We start from the raw sequence: 19,846 nt of genomic DNA on the forward strand, positions 1-19,846 counted from the left end.
TTTTTTTTTCCCAATGGAGAAGCATAAAAAAGCCGAATTGTCAGTCTGCATTTATGTTTTTCTTGATTTTCTTTGAGTTCAAATGAGAAATTTTTTTAAAATAACTTATACACTAGAAAAAATATAAGGCAAAGGAGATAATTTATAAGAATCTGTTCTTTTATTCATTATGTGTTGAGTAATTTCAATTAGTAATTCAGTATGGACTTTAAACAACAGCTTTTTCCCCCAATTCTTATGTTGGTAAAATTCCTAAAATGTTGAAAATTAAGTAAGTAGACACACACAGGAATCCTTTCCTGGAACCAACCAGTATTGAGCAATGAGTGTAAAATTTCTTGCTCAAAGACAAAACCCGCCCCTGATGGGGTTTGAACCCACGCCACCAGCAATCCTTAATAGATTAATAGTCCGACACATAAACTACTTGGCCAGGATATACAGTTGGCCAACTATCTTAAAATTTTCATCTTGGTATTGCCAAACCTATGTTTGAACCTATGCAGCTAGCGGCCATTTGATAACTACTCTAAAGCTTAACCACATGTCCCTCCTACAGAAATACTTGAAGAGGGTATTCATTTTATATAATCTTTGTTATGTACATATAATTGTTTTATACAAAATATTTCAGGTTGTACATAATGTAGGACTGTGTATTGCATTGTGGGATATTCAGAAAATGGAAGAAAGTTTTATATTTCCAGGAGATGGTGCTCATCATACCATAGGTTTGTATTTGTTTTGTAAAGTCTCTTATTTCCTGTAATACATTCTTTGACCCTTACACTGCTGAAGCTAAGAGGAATAACCAGTATAGAACCAGTCTGATCAGGCTACATGTATATACTGTTAGATTAGTTTATTCTAATTTATTTAGTTCAATGGTGTTGGAACACTCTTGAATACATTCCTGGGACCAATAAGTACTAAGCAATGAGTGTAAAGTTTCTTTCTCACAGAAACGATTTGCACCTGATGGGGTTTGAACCCATGTGGCCAGCAATCCTTAGTTAACAACTTGACCACGCCATACAGTTGGCCAACCACCTTTCAATTTAAATCATGATGTCACAGGGTGAGGAAAATGTGCAGCCTGCAAGGTCTCGAACCCGGTATCCTGCAGCTCTACCAAGTTACCAACTGAGCTATCCGGCCGCCTACACATCTCTCCAAAATAGTGAACAGTCCTGAACCTTGACATTGCTATTGCCAAAAATGATGATCACCATGTATATCAGTAATACAGGAATATAAATATTGCTGGCATTGTGCAATAGTAACCCTGAATCTGTGCAATATATTTGAAATGAACTGTAAATCAAATGGACTGTTCCAAGAAAAGTAAACTTGAAAAATCCATTTAAAGAATTCTGCAGATTAAAGCTTGGTTGTTTCATATTTTAAAACAATTTGATTTTTTGTTTGTTTTGTAAATACACTATGACAGACTGTCATGACTTTCATTTAGAAATGTTTAATTCAGATATTTATGCTACTGATGGTATATTTATAAGTTTTGAAAAATAATTCATTTTTCCTAATTGAAAATTTCTTATTGGTGCATAGTAGTAGTAAGTATGATAATTTATTTGTAAAAGATCCTAAGTGAGTATTTTTTTTGAGCATCTGGACACCTACCATAATAAAGCAATATCAAATGATTAGCCACTCAGAAGTTAAATTTTCATGTCTAGCATTTTTTGGTTGTGTTTTACATTACAACAACAAAGTAGAGGTCATATGGTGACTTTCCAGTATTACTTTTGGTGGAAGACCCCAGGTGCCCCTCTGCATTATTTCAGGCATTAACAGTCACCTGAGAAAAACCACCAACGTTCCATAAACTAGCTGAAAAGCTATGTCACATGAAATTTTATTAGGCAAATTTCCAAAGTCCCTAATGGGATTTGAGCCCACATCGATCAGGGGCAAGTGGTTTAAAAACAATGACCTTAGCCACTCGGCCATGGACACCCCTTTCTGTCTTATATAAGCATTGCATCATTACATATTTTAAAGCTATTTTTGTTTAGAAAAGTAATTGAAATGATGTTTGAATTAATGAAAGAAATTTCAGTTAATAAATTAATACAGCAATTAGTTCTGTAATTTCCCTTTGCTGTTATTTTTCATGTCATTTCTTTTTCAGTTCAGTTCCGATATGTTGTGTTCCGTCCATTTGTAGACGAGATTTTGCTGGGCAAGATAAAGTCATGTAGCAAAGAAGGAGTCTGTGGTACATATGAGAATCTGTTTTATATTTGTTAAATTAAGTGATCAATAAATTAGTGGCCTTCATATTTTGAAAAACGTCCCATACAAGAGATAAAATCAAGCTACATTAGTTAAAAGCCTCAGAAATTATTTGTTAAATGCATGTTTTATGATGTTGTTATAATGGATCAAGAACAATTGTAAAGTAAATTGCTGTACATGTGAAATTATTTGTGATTAATGTTAATAAAAGTAAACAGAGTAGTATTTTGACTTCTATACAAAATACTAAATTCATTCCTATAGTAATTGCCAAATTAAAAAAGTCCAAAATAATGCCAAAAACTAGAAAGCTATTGAAAAAAAAAAATTGTAGCATTTTTCATTTCTTAATGGGCCTTTAAATAAAGTAATGAATTTTGTTTTGAATAGAGTTGAAATTTGAAGTAAGCTTGCTGTTGCTAATTGTCCTATTTAGTTTGTTTTTTTTGCTGAGAAAGAATTAGTATTTGGAAGACATGATATGGTTCCTTCTCCTTTATACTAATGTATAATGGGTGGTATTACATGTATATTAAATGAGCCGCGTCACAACAAAACCAATATAGTGGTTTTGCGACCAGCATGGATCCAGACCAGCCTGCGCATCCGCGCAGTTTGATTAGGATCCATGCTGTTCGCTATCAGTTTCTCTACTTGTTACAGGGTTTGTAAGCGAACACCATGGATCCTGATCAGACTGCGCGGATGCGCAGGCTGGTCTGGATCCATGCTGGTCGCAAACCCATTATGTTGGTTTTGTCATGACGCGGCTCAAATGAGTTATAACATAATTAAATAAATTTTTCAAATAAAATTAATCTTAAATAAGACGTTTATTACATGAATAAATGAGGTGGCATAATTTATCTCAGAGGAAATTTAAATGTCTGCAATTAAAATTAAGAAATAAAAACTTGTTGAGGATTATTTGGATTTTATCAAGCAGCTGATCTTTGTGTAGAAATGAAGGTGTTATTGTAATAAGAAGTAATTAAGAAATGAAGATTTCCAAACATAATTTGTTCATTGTCTTATTCAAATAAGACATTTAGTATAAATAAATTTCTGCAGTGAAAAAGTATTTTACAAAAAGACGAGCATATAAATAGTATATCTTTAAGCTAGAAGTATATTCTTTTTACATGTAATGACAAAAGATGAAGTTAGAAGGCACACATTAAACCACAAACATTTAGGTGTCCGACTGTAACCCCACCTTGCTCCCCCCTTGGTAATTCTCAGTAACTTTTAACATTTTAACACAAGTGGGACATCTTACTCAGTCATAAATTTGGTTTGAGACAAGCCTTACTGTATATAGTACTTGATGGTAACAAGCACCAAGCAATGATTGTAAAGTTTCTCGTTCAAGGAAACAGCACTTGCCCCCTGACTGGGTTGGAAACCATGCTGCTAGTGATCATTAGATTACTAGTCCGGCGCGTTAACCACTCGACAAAGCTGCCACTTCTGGCTTTTATAAGTCTATGAAAAATTTGAAGATACTTTTATCACATAACACTGCTTTATATTTCCAGTGTAATATATAAACTATAATGTATTTCTTTACATGGCATATGTTTGATTTAAAAATAGTCTGTCACACAGGGATTTGGCTGGGGTTTACTTTTTTAAATTTTTGGCTATATAAAACCATGTCATAAAAAGAATCTTACCTGTCACTTGTAACTTCATAAGGATTTGAATAAAACCCTTCTATGAAATGTCCTAGACTTGTTTTATAATACATGTAGTTTATAAGGAATGACAACTTGATACTGGGATAAATATATTGAAATAGATTGTCATTATTCAGTTGATAATATTCTCCCTTTGTTGTCTGTCTATCAGGTAGCTGACATTTAGTTTGCCTACTTCATGTTTAAAAGCTTTTAGTCAGATTACAGTCATATTTGCAAGACTGAATGTGAAATCTAATCAGTACCAGGTACTTTTTTTTCTTAAATTTTATTTTTTTATGTTTTTCTTGTGCATTTATCCATGCTTTTTTTAATTTGAAAAATTTAGTGCAATAATGAATAAAGCTATGCCCTTTTAGTAGGCTAATAGATAGTCACTGCAAAAGATTTGAGCTGCGCAAGCGTCTTGCTTTTTTTCATGCATTTGTCATGTGAGAAAGCATAGAATCCAGCTAGCTTATGGAACATCTGTGGTGCTACTCCGGTGCCTAATTTGTGCCTCAATTAAAAGGCAGAAGGGTGCCTGAGAAGTTCCTTCACCAACAAAGCTGGAAAAGTTGTCGTATAATTTAAACTGTGTTGATGTGACATAAAACCTAATAAAAAAAGATCAAGCCATTAATGTGAAGGTGCTATCCGCCAAGTAACTGAAAAATAGTAAAAGAAATTGAAGTATATGTAATAAAATCATTTCATATTAAAGGAAAGCTTGGGGTGTTAAATGTTTATCAGATTAAGTACTGTCAGCTCTCTGACCCAATGATTTCAAAGCTGTACTGTCGTCTCTGTAAATTGCAACAAATATCACATGATTCTGTGACAAGTAATCTTTATCAGCTGAACTAATGTTGAACACTTCTTTCAAAGTTTAAGGATTCAAAGTTAAAAGGATTTCAATATCAAAATACAAAAAATAAGCTTGGGACAGTATGTTTAAAATTTGGCTTGGTTTCTTTAAAAAAAACAACAACAAAAACAACAAAAAAACATCGAAATGACATTAACAAATCAAGACTGAAGTTACTTGCAGCTACTATTTTTTGTGTGTGTCATTAATCATCCCGTAGGGAATTAAACACAATGGAAAAGTAGTTTTAGTGTATCTTAATTATAGCAAATGGTAACCAAATCAAAAATACTGTGCCTGCACATATTTATTAACACTTGTCTCAAATCCTGAATCTGTCTGATATCAGAAGATCTAGATTTTTTTTTTTCAATCTCAGAAGTAGCATAGGGACATAGTGTGTCTGTGGGGAAAATAGACTGTTTACTACATCAGTATACAATTTCATTTAATACTCTAGAAACCAGGTCTTTGACCTGCAGCGTCTCTTATTTCAGGGATTATAATAGATTTTACATTTTTCCCCATTGATTTATTAAGCTGTAAACACTGTCAACCTAGACAGATTAATTTAAACCAGAGAGAGAAAAAGTAATCTTTTCTTTGAGATACTTTGAGATATGTTTACTACAAAGTTTGAAGGAAATGTTGACATAAAATGATTTTATTTTGTATTGTCTGGTCTCTTGTTAATTATAAACATAGACTACTTTGTTGAGACGATAGGTTGTTATTTGGGTGATCTTGTATATAGTTGTACTACCTTTTACATATTAGAAATACAAAAGCCTGATGCGACATGCATGTGCACATCATGTCTCATGCAAATGCATTAAATTATAAGTTAAGTGATAGTAATTTTTTATAAATAACAACATACAAATTAATGTACAGACACTATGCAAAAACTATGTGAGCTTCTAATTTCAGAATATATTACTTATAATATGCTCATCAGAATATTAAATATGGTGTCAAAAATAATCAGAATAGTTACTTCTGTAACTCCAGGAATGCTGGTTAGGTGGATGGACCTCTAAGATTATGACCAAAATTGTGTTGAAATCAGCCTTAAACTATACAATCAAACAAACTTTCCTATCCTTTTTGTGAGAATATCATTTAAATAAATGTATGCACATGTATTTCCACTTTGAAATATAATTTCATTGAAATAACAAGTACATATTTGTCTGTTTTCCAGTATCTATGGGATTTTTTGATGACATACTGATCCCAGCTGATTCCATGCAAGATCCTACAAGATTGTATCCTTTCAATGAAAGCACCTTGTGATTGAGGGGTTGCCTTTAATGGTTGTGGCATAAGAACTGCAGCCACTGTTTATCCGTGTGATCGTAAAAGGCGGCTAAATGGGTTTGAATGACTGGAGTCTATGTAACTCTTAGCTGCAGCAGGTGAGCTGGTTTTGCTTTGAAGTTTGTAACAACGGAGCTTTAAGTCAAAATCATCTTTCCTGTTTTGGTGCCATATGACCTATACTAATCTATGGTGGTGAGTCGTAGAACAAACTTTCAATTAAACATTATTTCATGTTAGAAAGATGTCAAGTTTCCAAACAAAAATGCACAATATTTATATGGTAATAGTTCTACCCATGTGCTTGTATGTGACACTTTACAGCTGCTAACATAAACATAATGGGGTTAGAGTTTGTTTGCAAAAAATAGTTACATGTATGTGTAAACAGTGTGACTGCTTGTGAAGCAATACAATACGGTTTTCTACTTTTGAGTAGTTTTTCATTAGATGTCTCACAATATCATAGAACTAATATGATTTGAACATATTTGTGAAACATAGTTAAGATAAGAGGTTAATTGACCTTGACCTATATAATAGTGATGAGAATGAACAGCTATGGGCGTGGGAGTATCAGATGGAGGATGGTAAACATGACCTATTTATGGACATTGGAGAAGAAATCAGGTAATAATGCTAGAAATAGGCAATTATACTAGAAACAGCTATACAGTACTGTCACATCAGTATATATTTTTAAATTTTCCCCAAAAATAATGGATATGAAGAAATGGGCAATATACAGAAATGTCATAGAAGCAGCTAGAAGTTACTGTTCAAAATTATTAACTCTGACAGCTGGAAGTTACCGAGTATGCCCATGCAAGTGGTACAGACCAACTTCAACTGGTAGATAAGTACATGTATATATTTCTTAAATTTTCCTCAAAAATAATGGATGGTTTTTCCTAGATTGTAAGATGGACAAGTCTGTATGAGGTATTAAGCATGGTAAGGGGTGAACAGTTTAAGATAGTTTAATTATGATTTAAAGAAGATAGTAAATATAATTATTAAAGTAGTGAAATTAGGTAACTGTGTGAATTAACAAGATACAAAACAGCCGCATGATGATTTTTATACTTGTATGTTTTTAGACTCCGTTTAGGACATAGTAAATTGGACATGATGAGAGATAGCTGTGTTAAATGATATTAAATGATATAATTATACATGTATCATGGTTTGGGGACCTTTCTGTTGAAAATGTGTCAGAGTTAAATCGTATACATATACATGCACAGTGCGTTAACTGGAGTGCAGGTATTAGTTACCCACACTCCAGAGCATGCCCATTGATTGGCTCATTTTTGCTGAAGTTTACTTATTGTGACGGGAGAGAAAGGGAAAGCGACAGAAATATCATATTCAGATGCTCGTTCATTGGTTACTTTTTTCCGGGTTTCATATAGTGACAACAGGGAACATGTTTTTATGTTTGACTATGATACAAAAGAGAAAGAACATCAAAACTCTCGGCAATCTGATAAATACTCGGGGGGCTATGCCCCCTCGTACAAATCAGATAGCCTCGTGTTTTGATGCTCTTTCTATTACATGTATGTGGTAAATAACGTGTTATATTGGTATATAAACTATATGGATGTTTTTACATGTATTTTGTTGACAGATTTCGTGTAGTAGATAACACTTTTGTTGACACAACTCCAGTAGGCCCAGAGAATGTCAGTAAAGATTCTGATGTAACAGAACATGAAGTGAAAAAATCACCATACACAATCACAGTAAGTGTGTTTGATTTATCACAGGATTTTTCTTTAATTAATTAAATTTGAATGAAGAGCTGTGTTGTTTTTTTTTGAAAAACAAATTGTAATTATTAGCCAGATTTCAATATCTGAGGACAGAATGAATGACAAAGTTACAGCCTTTTCTAAACTGTTTAGATATGAAGGCATGCATGTAATACCTACTGATAGAACCTCTTTCATCTGATGATATTTTTCTTTGTTCCACTCAAACCTCTAAGGTCAACTTATTTGACTAAATACCTGATAATTGATCTTTTTTATTATGCCCCCCGGCATATAGTGATTGAACCGTCCGTCCGTCCGTACGTACGAGGTTAACCTAGAACGGCAAGTTGGATTTTTCTTAAGTTCTACCTGTACCAATGGCTTCTAAGTTTAAACACTTACTAATCAATACAAAGTACATGATCTGGGCAAGTTACATAACTCTGGCTTTCATATTTACCAAGTTATTGCCCTTTTCAGCACTTAGAAAATGAATAATGGTTAACCTAAAACGGCAAGTTGGAAATATCTTAAGTTCTATCTATACTAATGGCTTTATAATTTCCACACTTACTTATCAATACAAAGTACATGATATTGCCAAGTTATATAACTGTGTCATCCATATTTCCCAGTTATTTCCCTTTTTTCACTTTGAAAATAGGGCCTTGTCTGGTTAACCTATTTCAGCAAGTTGGATTTATCTTAAATTTCTCCTAATTGCTTAATTTCTTTAATGATATCTTTCATATTTAGTAAGTGGATACCTTTGATGGGCCTGTAATTTTTTTAAGAGTAAGCGGTCTCTAGGGTCAAGGTCAAGGTCACTGGTTTAAAAAATAAATATAAACATTTTTGCTCATACAGCCTTTATATTTTAGTTGATGTCTTAGTTTAATACAAACATGCCAAGGGAGGTCCTCCTTCTTTGGGTGTAGTAAGGGGTCATTTGGGTCAAGGTCAATGTTACCAATGTCAAGGTCACCAATGTTAAAAATAGATTTTTACATTTTTACAGGTGTATTGACCTTATTCTATAGACAGATGTTATTTATAATTGATAGAAACATAAACTTTGATGGAGTTAGTGGTCAGTTGGGTCAAGGTCACCAGTGCTAAAAATAGATTTTTACACTTTTGCTCATACAGCCTTTATTTATTGACAGATATATTTTATATTTGGTAGGAAGATAACTTGCATGGTATTCATCCTTTTGATTGGGGTAGGGATCAGTGGGTCAAGGTCACTTGTGCTAAAAATAGATTTTTACACTTTTGCCCATACAGCTTTTATTTATTGACAGATGTATTTCATATTTGGTAGGAAGATAACGTGCATGGTATTCTTCCTTTGCGTGGAGTAAGGGGTCAGTTGGGTCAAGGTAACTAGTGCTAAAAATAGATTTTTACACTTTTGCCCATACAGCCTTTATTTATTGACAGATGTATTTCATATGTTGTAGGAAGATAACTTACATGGTATTCTTCTTTTGGATAGAGTTAGGGGTCAGTTTGGTTAAGGTCACCAGTGCTCAAAATAGATTTTTACACGTTTGCACATACAGCCTTTATTTAAAGACAGATGTATTTCATATTTGGTAGGAAGATAACTTGCATGAAGTTGAAATATTTGGTAGGAAGATAACTTGCATGAAGTTGAATATTTTTCAAACAATGACTTGGCAACTTATATTTTTCACAATTACAAAATGCCATGACTTCGTCAAGCTATATAACTTGTGTTTACAATTTTTTGCCAATTTTTCTGTCCATAACTGAGTGAATGGGTAAACAGTTTTTGAAATATTGCTACTGACAAGAATCTGAGCCGGGGGCATTTGTGTTTAACAAACACGTTCTTGTTTTAACTTGTATTGCATTACAGTTAAGTATTTTCATTGATGATACCAATAAAGATACAATACATGGCAGTAGTCTTTTTTTTTATAACTCTTCAAAAAGTCATAAAAAGAATGCTTATACCTTTAAAAGGCCTGAAAAGTAATATTAAAAATCAATTTATAAAAACCCATACCAGTTCATTAAACACAAAACTGATGACCACTAACCACTCACCGATTTGGGTTCGAATGTTGATATGTCCTACACAATTTGGTTGTGGATTTTAGTTTTGATCTAAGATGTTCTGTTTAATAACCCTATGTTTTACAGAAACTGCTTTAATACCAGTATATTTCCTAACATTAAGATGTGTTTTTGATGTGACAGTAACCTTTCATAGATTTCATTTAATTTGTTCCATAGTAAGTATGAGAAGTATTTGTAACTGATAAAAACTGTCTGTATGTCAGTTCATAAAAAGCCCTCTGTCTGTCAGACCGTACAGTTGATTGATCTGTAATTTAAATGTCTGTCTAGCTGGCTTTTATCCCATTATCATTGTATCAAATTATTGTAGCTTTATAGCAAAGATAATTCATACAAAAAGACTTGTCTGGCTAACAAAGCTTCTTAAAAGTTATTGTAGAGGATTTTATCATAAAATTAGGTCTTTGCTTTAACATATTAACTGAGGTAAAAAAATATCAAAAACAAACAATTTCCAATTACATTGTGTATGTAAAATTCAGTTGTCTGTAATTTGTAGTAAGCAATTTCATTATTGAAAAAAGGACTGTTTGTTGTTTATGTATGAATACATAATATTTAAAGTCATTAAGAGAAGAGTATTTTCCTACCAAAACTTTAATTCTCTGTATCATAAATGGAGGGACTAAAATATTTTTGATTCATCGAGAACAACATCTTTATGTAATTGAATTATTATTTGGCTTCAACTTTTTTTTTTAAGAAAAAAAAAATCATATTACCTTATTCATTGAATTTGTTTCTCAAAAATGTAAAATATGTCTTGTTTTTACTTTAATTGAATAAAAATGATGCTTATTTTGGTTATAAAAATGTTTAAAAAACAAACAAAAACAAATACTGACACTTAATTTTGTCACTCACTCTCAAGAGAAAGCAAGAAACTTTACAATCATTGCTCAGTAGTAAGTAGTTAGTACAGGTTGGTTCCAGAAACGGATTCAAGTGTGTATCAATAAGTTATCAGTTTCCTACATAATGGAGGTAAAATAAATTCTATAAAAACCAAGATATGATAAAAAGATTCATTTATCAAACCAAGAGACATTCATAATTAAAAAAAACAACCAATAAATGAATTGTCCTTGTAAACATTCAGCTAAATGTTTCTAAGAAATATTCCAGACAAAAATGACAGTGAGAATTAAGGTAATTAAATTGCCATGTCTTTGAAAATCACAGAACTCAGTGTGAATAAAATGTGCTGCAACTATTGATAGCTATCAATGAAGTTCGCAATAGAAGAAAGTCGTGTTTACTGTTTGATATTATGAACATCTTTGGTTTTTTACATATATTTTATTTATATTTCAAAAAAAAATGTTAACATCAATATTGTGTTTCAATAAATACTTTATTTACATTTCAGGCATCTACAAGTGAACCAGGTTTGGGTCTTTTATCATGGTGGAACTCTTGACAACACAACAACTCATTTATTGTTACCATTTTGTGTTCATAAATTGACATTTTAACACTATGATAAACTATGGTAAAACACTTCAACAAGAGACTGTTTCGAGTGACAATCATGTTTTGCATGGCAAATTATAAGAGCACAAAATCATCATAATTAGCTAGTGCCTGGAGTAATGCAATAATGCACAGAGTAGCACCTGAAATGTGCTTAAAAGCCACCTCACATTTTCGGTGTAAGGCCAACATTTTTTTATAAAATGTTTTACGGGACCGCCGACCGTATTTTTAGAGAAAATCAAATAAAAATAAAAGTTAATTTAAGAACTTTTATTTTCATTTTGCCCGCCGACCTCTCTTACCCACTTCTGTCAAAATTAAAAGTTACTCGGTATGGTACACGTTTTTCACTTCAATTGTTTACGATACTTAACTGTAGAATCTTGGTAAAGCTTAAAACAAATGACAAGTTAGGCCCTTTGATGTTTACAAGAATGTTACAAAAGGCGTAACAAAAGGGAAGGGCGATAACTTAACAAGCTTGTAATAAATTAACCCGTGTGAATATCACGCGACACCGGGTCATGGAAACTTGTTTTCAATACAACTATGGCAATTTGAGTAATAAATATTAGAGCATTTTATCACACATGATAGCCTGCAAAGCTGTTAGAAAGCACGACTGGGAAGTAACATCCATTCCATTGCATAATAAGTTGATTTGAATCATCTTCACTTTCAGAACAGTTGTAAAAAATTAAATGGGCACGGGATCAAAGCCGTTGATCGACTAAGGTGTCAGAATGAAATATTACCCGATTTACCACGGACCATGAGAAAACTTCAACACATTAAAATTTAGACTCATGTATAGGTTTTTATAAAAAACATTATAAGGGGAAAATCTGGACTTGCATTTTACTTGACATATCGAGAAAATTGAGAAATCGAAATTCAACTCATACGAGTTCTACTTGTCTTACATTGTAGAGTTAGTAAATTGATAATAAAAAATAAAAAATCTTTATTATGAATCTTTTAAAACAATTGATTAATTTATAATACCAAAATAATAAATTCCTGAAAGTTCTTTGGTGGACAGATTTTTGTTGTTGTAATGTCTTGTTGATAATTGAACACAGTCATCTATAACATTGATTAAGTTTAATTTATATCATGACCAGTAGACTAAAGGCAGTAGTTATGTGTATTTTAAGAAGTTTTTTACTAGATCAATATTGAGACAATTGGCCTTTTTTCAATGTAAGATTATGAGCAAAAGTCCTCTAGGCTCTTTGACATTTCTGTAAAAAATTGCCTGTAATAAATTCTCTGCAGAAAACCCTGATTTTGGAACAATGTATGCCATTTTATTTTCTATTTACTGTCAATGGCTTTTATTTTACTAATCATTTGAAATATGAATAATTTTCAGAAATTGCAAATTTTTTGCACATACAGAACTTACTCTCTTTAAGATAATTTGAAGATGTTGATTTAATTTACCTTGTGAAACTGACATTGTACAATATTATGTTTGTACCTCTGTGAATGGTTAAGGTTTCTGACCTCAAATCACTCTCCCTATGTGATGTTGTTGATAAGAATCCTGTCGGGGGGGGGGGGGGGGTGGAACTTAATTTGAATTCCCATGAGGAAACTATCAGTAAGCTTATAATAAGTTGGTTGTTCTATCACTATAATCAGGTTGCAAGCTTATGTCAGTATTGTAAACCTTGAGAGTGGCAATACAACCTTGTTTGGATACTCTTGAAATGAAGGGACTAAACAATGAATTTGGAGTTGTGTGGCATGTTTGGCCTAAATGCGAAAAGACAAACGAATACAAATTCTAGATCAGCATTAAATATTTACATAAAACAAAAGCAAAAGTGACTTTAAACATTTTTTATGCCCCACAGAGTGGGAGCATATAGCGTTGCACTTGTCCGTCCGAGTGTCCGTCCGTCCGTCTGTCCGTCCGTCCGTACGTCCCGAAATCTTGTAAACGCAACTCCTCTTAAACCGGATGGCAGATTGTGCTTAAACTTCCAGGGATGAACAACCTTAATGTGTAGATGGTAGTAAAGGGTGGAATTTTTGCTGCGACCAAATTTAACAGAATTATGGCCCTTTGTTGATTTTTTCACTATATACTATGTAGAAATTTTGTGAATGCAACTCCTCTTAAACCGGATGGCAGATTTTGCTTAAACTTCCAGGGATGAACAACCTTAATGTGTAGATGGTAGTAAAGGGAGGAATTTTTGCTGCGACCAAATTTAACAGAATTATGGCCCTTTGTTGATTTTTTCACTATATATTATGTAGAAATTTTGTGAATGCAACTCCTCTTAAACCGGATGGCAGATTTTGCTTAAACTTCCATGGATGAACAACCTTAATGTGTAGATGGTAGTAAAGGGAGGAATTTTTGCTGCGACCAAATTTAACAGAATTATGGCCCTTTTTGATTTTTTCACTATATACTATGTAGAAATTTTGTGAACGCAAATCCTTTTAAACCAGATGGCAGATTTTGCTTAAACTTCCTTGGATGAACAACCTTAATGTGTAGATGGTAGTAAAGGAAGGAATTTTTGCTGCGACCAAATTTAACAGAATTATGGCCCTTTGTTGATTTTTTCACTATATACTATGTAGAAATTTTGTGAACGCAACTCCTCTTAAACCGGATGGCAGATTTTGCTTAAACTTCCAGGGATGAACAACCTTAATGTGTAGATGGTAGTAAAGGAAGGAATTTTTGCTGCGACCAAATTTAACAGAATTATGGCCCTTTGTTGATTTTTTCACTATATACTATGTAGAAATTTTGTGAACGCAACTCCTCTTAAACCGGATGGCAGATTTTGCTTAAACTTCCAGGGATGAACAACCTTAATGTGTAGATGGTAGTAAAGGGAGGAATTTTTGCTGCGACCAAATTTAACAGAATTATGGCCCTTTGTTGATTTTTTCACTATATACTATGTAGAAATTTTGTGAAGGCAATCCTTTTAAACCAGATGGCAGATTTTGCTTAAACTTCCTTGGATGAACAACCTTAATGTGTAGATGGTAGTAAAGGAAGGAATTTTTGCTGCGACCAAATTTAACAGAATTATGGCCCTTTGTTGATTTTTTCACTATATACTATGTAGAAATTTTGTGAACGCAACTCCTCTTAAACCGGATGGCAGATTTTGCTTAAACTTCCAGGGATGAACAACCTTAATGTGTAGATGGTAGTAAAGGGAGGAATTTTTGCTGCGACCAAATTTAACAGAATTATGGCCCTTTGTTGATTTTTTTCACTATATACTATGTAGAAATTTTGTGAACGCAACTCCTTTTAAACCGGATGGCAGATTTTGCTTAAACTTCCAGGGATGAACAACCTTAATGTGTAGTTGGTAGTAAAGGAAGGAATTTTTGCTGCGACCAAATTTAACAGAATTATGGCCCTTTGTTGATTTTTAGTTTTCAACTTGTGGCACATGTAGTCCAAAAAATATTTGACCTAGAGTCAAAAGATTGACAAAACAGTGGCGTGTGGGGGCATCAGTGTCCTTTGGACACATTTCTAGTTTTCAATTATTTTGTTAAAAATAATGTCAAAAATACTTCACAACTAACAAAATCATTGATTTTATGGATAAAAAATCTGTTTTTGGAGTGTTAAAAAAAAAGTTTGAAAATAAAAAATTTTCACCTCTTTTGTCATTTTTTTTATTTTGTGGTCGACTGATAAAAAAATTGAATTTTATTTTTATTTTTATTTATCCCCCCGACCCAATTTTTGAAAAAAATATCCCGTAAAACATTTAATAAAAAAATGTTGGCCTAACTAATAAGGATTCCACTTAGTTGTTTTTTACAGGGAGGGTCTGTAAATATTTTTTGGAGAAGTATGTACCATCTGATGAAGATCAGGCCCCAAGGTTATAAAAAAAATCTCCAAGCTCAAACTCAGATCTCAGGTATTTAATTGGTCAGAAACTGTCATAGAATGTTCATTGACCAATGAAAATCTTAAGATTTGAGACAGAACTCATAAAAAAAGTTTGATAACCTTGAGGCCTGGACAAATGACTTCAGGTCATTGGCTTGCTCCGTTTTTCCGGAATGTTACTTTTCTTGGCGCATAATGACCCAAAATTGAAGTATGAAATCTTTTAAACTCAATCGGACAAAGAATTACGTTCAATATATAACTTGTGTATACTATTTCATTATATCGTGCATATATTTTATTCCATGTTCAACAGACAGCTGGTCAGTGTAAGAATGTGAAATTGTATGTGTTAATGCATTTAGACCTTAGTAAATTCAACCTCTGTATGTGTTAATGCATTTGGACCATAGTAAATTCAACCTCCTTAACGCCCTTTCTCATCCCCTCCGCCCAATAAATATAAATAAATAAATCAATAAAACCACCACAAATTAATTCAGATATCATCTGTCCCTATTGAATAGGTGAATTATTTTCCGATTTCTTTCTGACATTTGATTCATTCTTAAAGATGACAAATTTTTGAAATTTCCATCTCATTTATACTGCTATGGTCCAATTAAGTTTTATCATAAAGTTAATTTGATGTTCGTTTTAAGATAACTGTTTCTTTAAGCTGAGAAGCTTAAAGTTATTCATTTCATGAAATTAGAATTGCAACTCTTTTAAGAACTTAACGAAACCTCCTTTCTTTCAGCAAGTGAGGAAAACAAATCACACAGATTTAGTGTGCCCCAGTCGACTACTACACTAATCGCACAACCATTCAAAACTGATTTAAACTAGTCTAAAAAATATCACCATTTAACCTGTGTTATAAATGAAAAATGGAAATTATTTTACTCGAAGTAAAAGTGTGCGTGTGTGGGGAAGGTGCAAGGGAGTGGTTATATGTTAACAGGGTTTTGCTAATTGTGATCACTTACTTTATAGGCCACACAACCATCTGTTATCATTTGTGTAGATGGCATGGTGTTTGAATTGCCCTTCAGTTAGTTCGTTATGCATACTTGTGACAACATGTTCTTTTTTTATGCAATAAAAGTACAAAAATGACCTGTCATATTGTCATGGTAGCTTTAATAGATTTGTTTTGTAAACAACACTATTTTATGAAAATTGCAATCTCCCCGTTTGAATGAGTCGCTTTGTTGGGTAATAGAAAGTACGACATCTCTCGTGCGCCCCCTCCTTTAGAACCGACTTAAGTGGCATCCAATCTTCAACACTAACGTTCTTGAATAAATGTTCTCGAAGGACCGATCGAAAAATACATGTAGCAAGTGAAAATTTATTTTACCACTGAAAAGTGTACTAGTTATATGCATGTATAAATATCTAAAAAAAAGTGTCTCTCTGAAGCATTCAAACAGCAAAATTACATGAAAATTGCAGACTCGGTTTGTACATTAGGGATAATGAAAAAGTGCAACATCCCTCACGCCCCCTAGCGCCGGCTTGAGTGGTACTCCATTTTCAACGCTTAAAAGTTCTGAAATCCATGATCCCGAAGGAACAGAAAAATATAACAACACTGTTATACATGTTACAGAGAAACACAGGTATTCTCTAGAGATATGAGCCGCGTCACGACAAAACCAACATAGTGCGTTTGCGTCCAGCATGGATCCTGACCAGCCTGCGCATCCGCACAGTCTGATCGAGATCCATGCTGTTCGCTATCAGTTTCTCTACTTGTAATTGGGTTGGTTAGCGAACATCATGGGTCCTGATCAGACTGCGCGGATGCGCAGGCTGGTCAGGATCCTTGCTGGTCGCAAGCGCACTATGTTGGTTTTGTCGTGACGCGGGTCATATTTTATTTTTAAAAATATTTGGAAAAAAGGACATCATATTTGTTCCAGTGGATGAATTATGAAATAGATAATAAATACAATGTATAATCATGATCATAAATAGGATAAAGTCCATAGATGCCCCTCAGTGCCCTTTTTTTTTTCAGAAGAATTTCTGACGTTCTGAAGCTAGCCAAAATAATATCTTCCTCGCATGAAATGAGCTTTATCATCTAGAAATACCAGCATTATACTGTGTCAAAGATTATGTACAACTTTGTGTTTCCACAAGTTTGTTATCATTTATGCGAGAGAAATAAATCAGTTGATTAGGACGTAGGCGACAGAAAATGTCACAATGCACTTTTAATTTTGCAATGTCTGCTTTTAGAAAGAGATAATTATGATATTGATTTTGGTTTAGACGCATTTTTTAAGGATAAATTTTTGTTTCAGAACTTGTATGGATATATTTTTTTATGAAACAAACATCAATTATATTCTTCATATCAGAAAAATGATCACTGAGTATTTTTGGTTCTGCAATTTAACGATTTGTCTTCATAACAACAGGCTATAATTGGATTTGTTATAAACAAATCTGTATCCAATACATTTGCAAACATTCAAGCAAACACACACATTCATGTTTTATTTACTTTTTTAATCCTACATTTGTAAAAGTTGTTCTAATAATAAAAAGTGTACAAACGAAATTATAAAACGCTTAACATCGTCATAAATTAAATATAAAAAGTTAAACACTTAACAATGACATGAATTAGATCTACATATGAAAAGTTACACACTTAACATCGACAAAAAATAATATATTTAAAAGTTAAACACTTAACATCGACATAAATTACATATAAAAAGTTAAACACTTAACATCGACAAAAAATAACATATAAAAAGTTAAACACTTAACATCGACATAAATTACTTATGACTGATTAAATACAATACAAGTATGTTACCTTGTTAAGGCATTACGTCTACACCAGTATTGGTGTCATTTGTCACAGCCACGTGCAATTTTTATGTGATTTGACATGATTACAATATCACCAGGCATTGGCATTATAACAATATCACCAGGAATTGTATCACTGAAGGGGTATAATGATAGTTTGGACTGTATGTAATTAATACAATTATTTGTTAATATCTTGATAAAAATTATGACAGTAAAAATGTTTCTAAATAGAAAGAATATCATTTGCCTTTTTCCGACAAAGCGGTTAGTGCATGCACATAATAATCTCTAAACTTTAATTTAATGTCAGATGAATATATATAGCAAGCGAAGGTTAAAGTCTGATTTCAAAAATTAAAATTCATATGTGTACTCCAAGATACGATAATAGATATATTAAAACAGCGTGATTGTCCATGTTGTTATATTCCGGTAGTTATAGCTTTACAAACTGTTGCGGTTTTAATTTTCCCCGATGCTTTAACTAAGATATCAGGCTTGGTAAAGAAATTTTAAGAGAATACAATAAAACTCGATATCCTGCGATGTTAGAAGCAAAGTGGGCGGAATTTGATAATGAACAAATAAACATTGACTGTTAATTTCGATGAAACTTCCTCGTCTGCAATGGTATTTCCAAGAAAATTATAGACTTAATTGACAGCTCCAGGTTATGCATACAAAGCGTCATAAAACATTAAAGAAAATGAACTTAATTGGATAGTAAGAATACAAATAAACATTTGTCATTTCTATTGGTCTTTTCATTTTCGATTTAGGTTCCATCTTCAAAAAAACGTATTAAAAGAAATACCGTAGGCTGCGCGATTTCTGATTACTTTCAGCGTAAGGACACACATTTCAAAACTGTAGATGTGACACACATATACGTTTTAAATCAAGATAACTGAGACAACAGATATCAAGAAGACATTTCTTACATTTATTATAATGTGACTTCATTTATTATATATCATTGATTAGAAAATGGCATTGATTGCGATATATGAATTGCATATTCTGACAAATAATACAAGCTATAACGGAAGTCGAGATTTTATTATTTTTCAAAATCCTTCAAAACTATTCGCTAGCAAAATACTTTTATAAGTATAACATTCCTGTTTTTCTCTTTCAACTTCGTAGATATTTTGATGAAAATACTGCGGCGACCATTTGGATATAAATATTTGCTGATGTGCGTAAATACATCTGTACAGTATTTTTTTAACAAATTGTAAATTTGAGCTGACAGTTGTTGTTGTTATTGTTGTTATGTAAACATTTTCAATATCTGAATGAAAATATGAGTGCAACATTAAAGCCTAAATTCTTTCTTGTTTTAATTCTAAAAGTTATCACATCAACATTTTCGAAAGAGTTCTGAAAAGCCAAGAAGCTACAGCCCTTAAAACCATTACTATATGGGTATAGCTTTCTGTGTCAGCCCCAAAAACCCCACCAAAAGTCCTTTTTCCTTTAAATTAATAATGGGCATTTTAAAGTTCACCGGGAAAGCTTCAAATCTTTAAAAAATTTTTTTAAACAAATGCCCTTCCCAAAAAATTTTAAATTGGCCAAAAGTCCCCCTTTTATTCCCCCGTTGGATTAAAAATAAGAAAAACCCCATGCCATGACATTG

At 32.7% G+C, this 19,846-nt stretch overlaps 1 protein-coding gene across 1 annotated transcript; it reads left to right on the forward strand.

Annotated features, from left to right (window-relative positions):
- Positions 1-638: 638 nt before the first annotated feature.
- On the forward strand, positions 639-11,487 carry LOC132721858 (DNA-directed RNA polymerase III subunit RPC8-like; the record flags this gene model as incomplete). The annotated part of the gene is given in 6 exon segments (XM_060706228.1): positions 639-731; positions 2,153-2,239; positions 6,011-6,074; positions 6,670-6,756; positions 7,760-7,874; positions 11,365-11,487. Coding segments are annotated over 6 exon segments (453 nt in total). The 5' UTR covers positions 639-682.
- Positions 11,488-19,846: the final 8,359 nt, after the last annotated feature.

This window comes from Ruditapes philippinarum, unplaced genomic scaffold (assembly GCF_026571515.1).
Source record: "Ruditapes philippinarum isolate M1 unplaced genomic scaffold, ASM2657151v2 ctg15784_1_1_1_1, whole genome shotgun sequence".
NCBI lineage: Eukaryota > Metazoa > Mollusca > Bivalvia > Venerida > Veneridae > Ruditapes > Ruditapes philippinarum.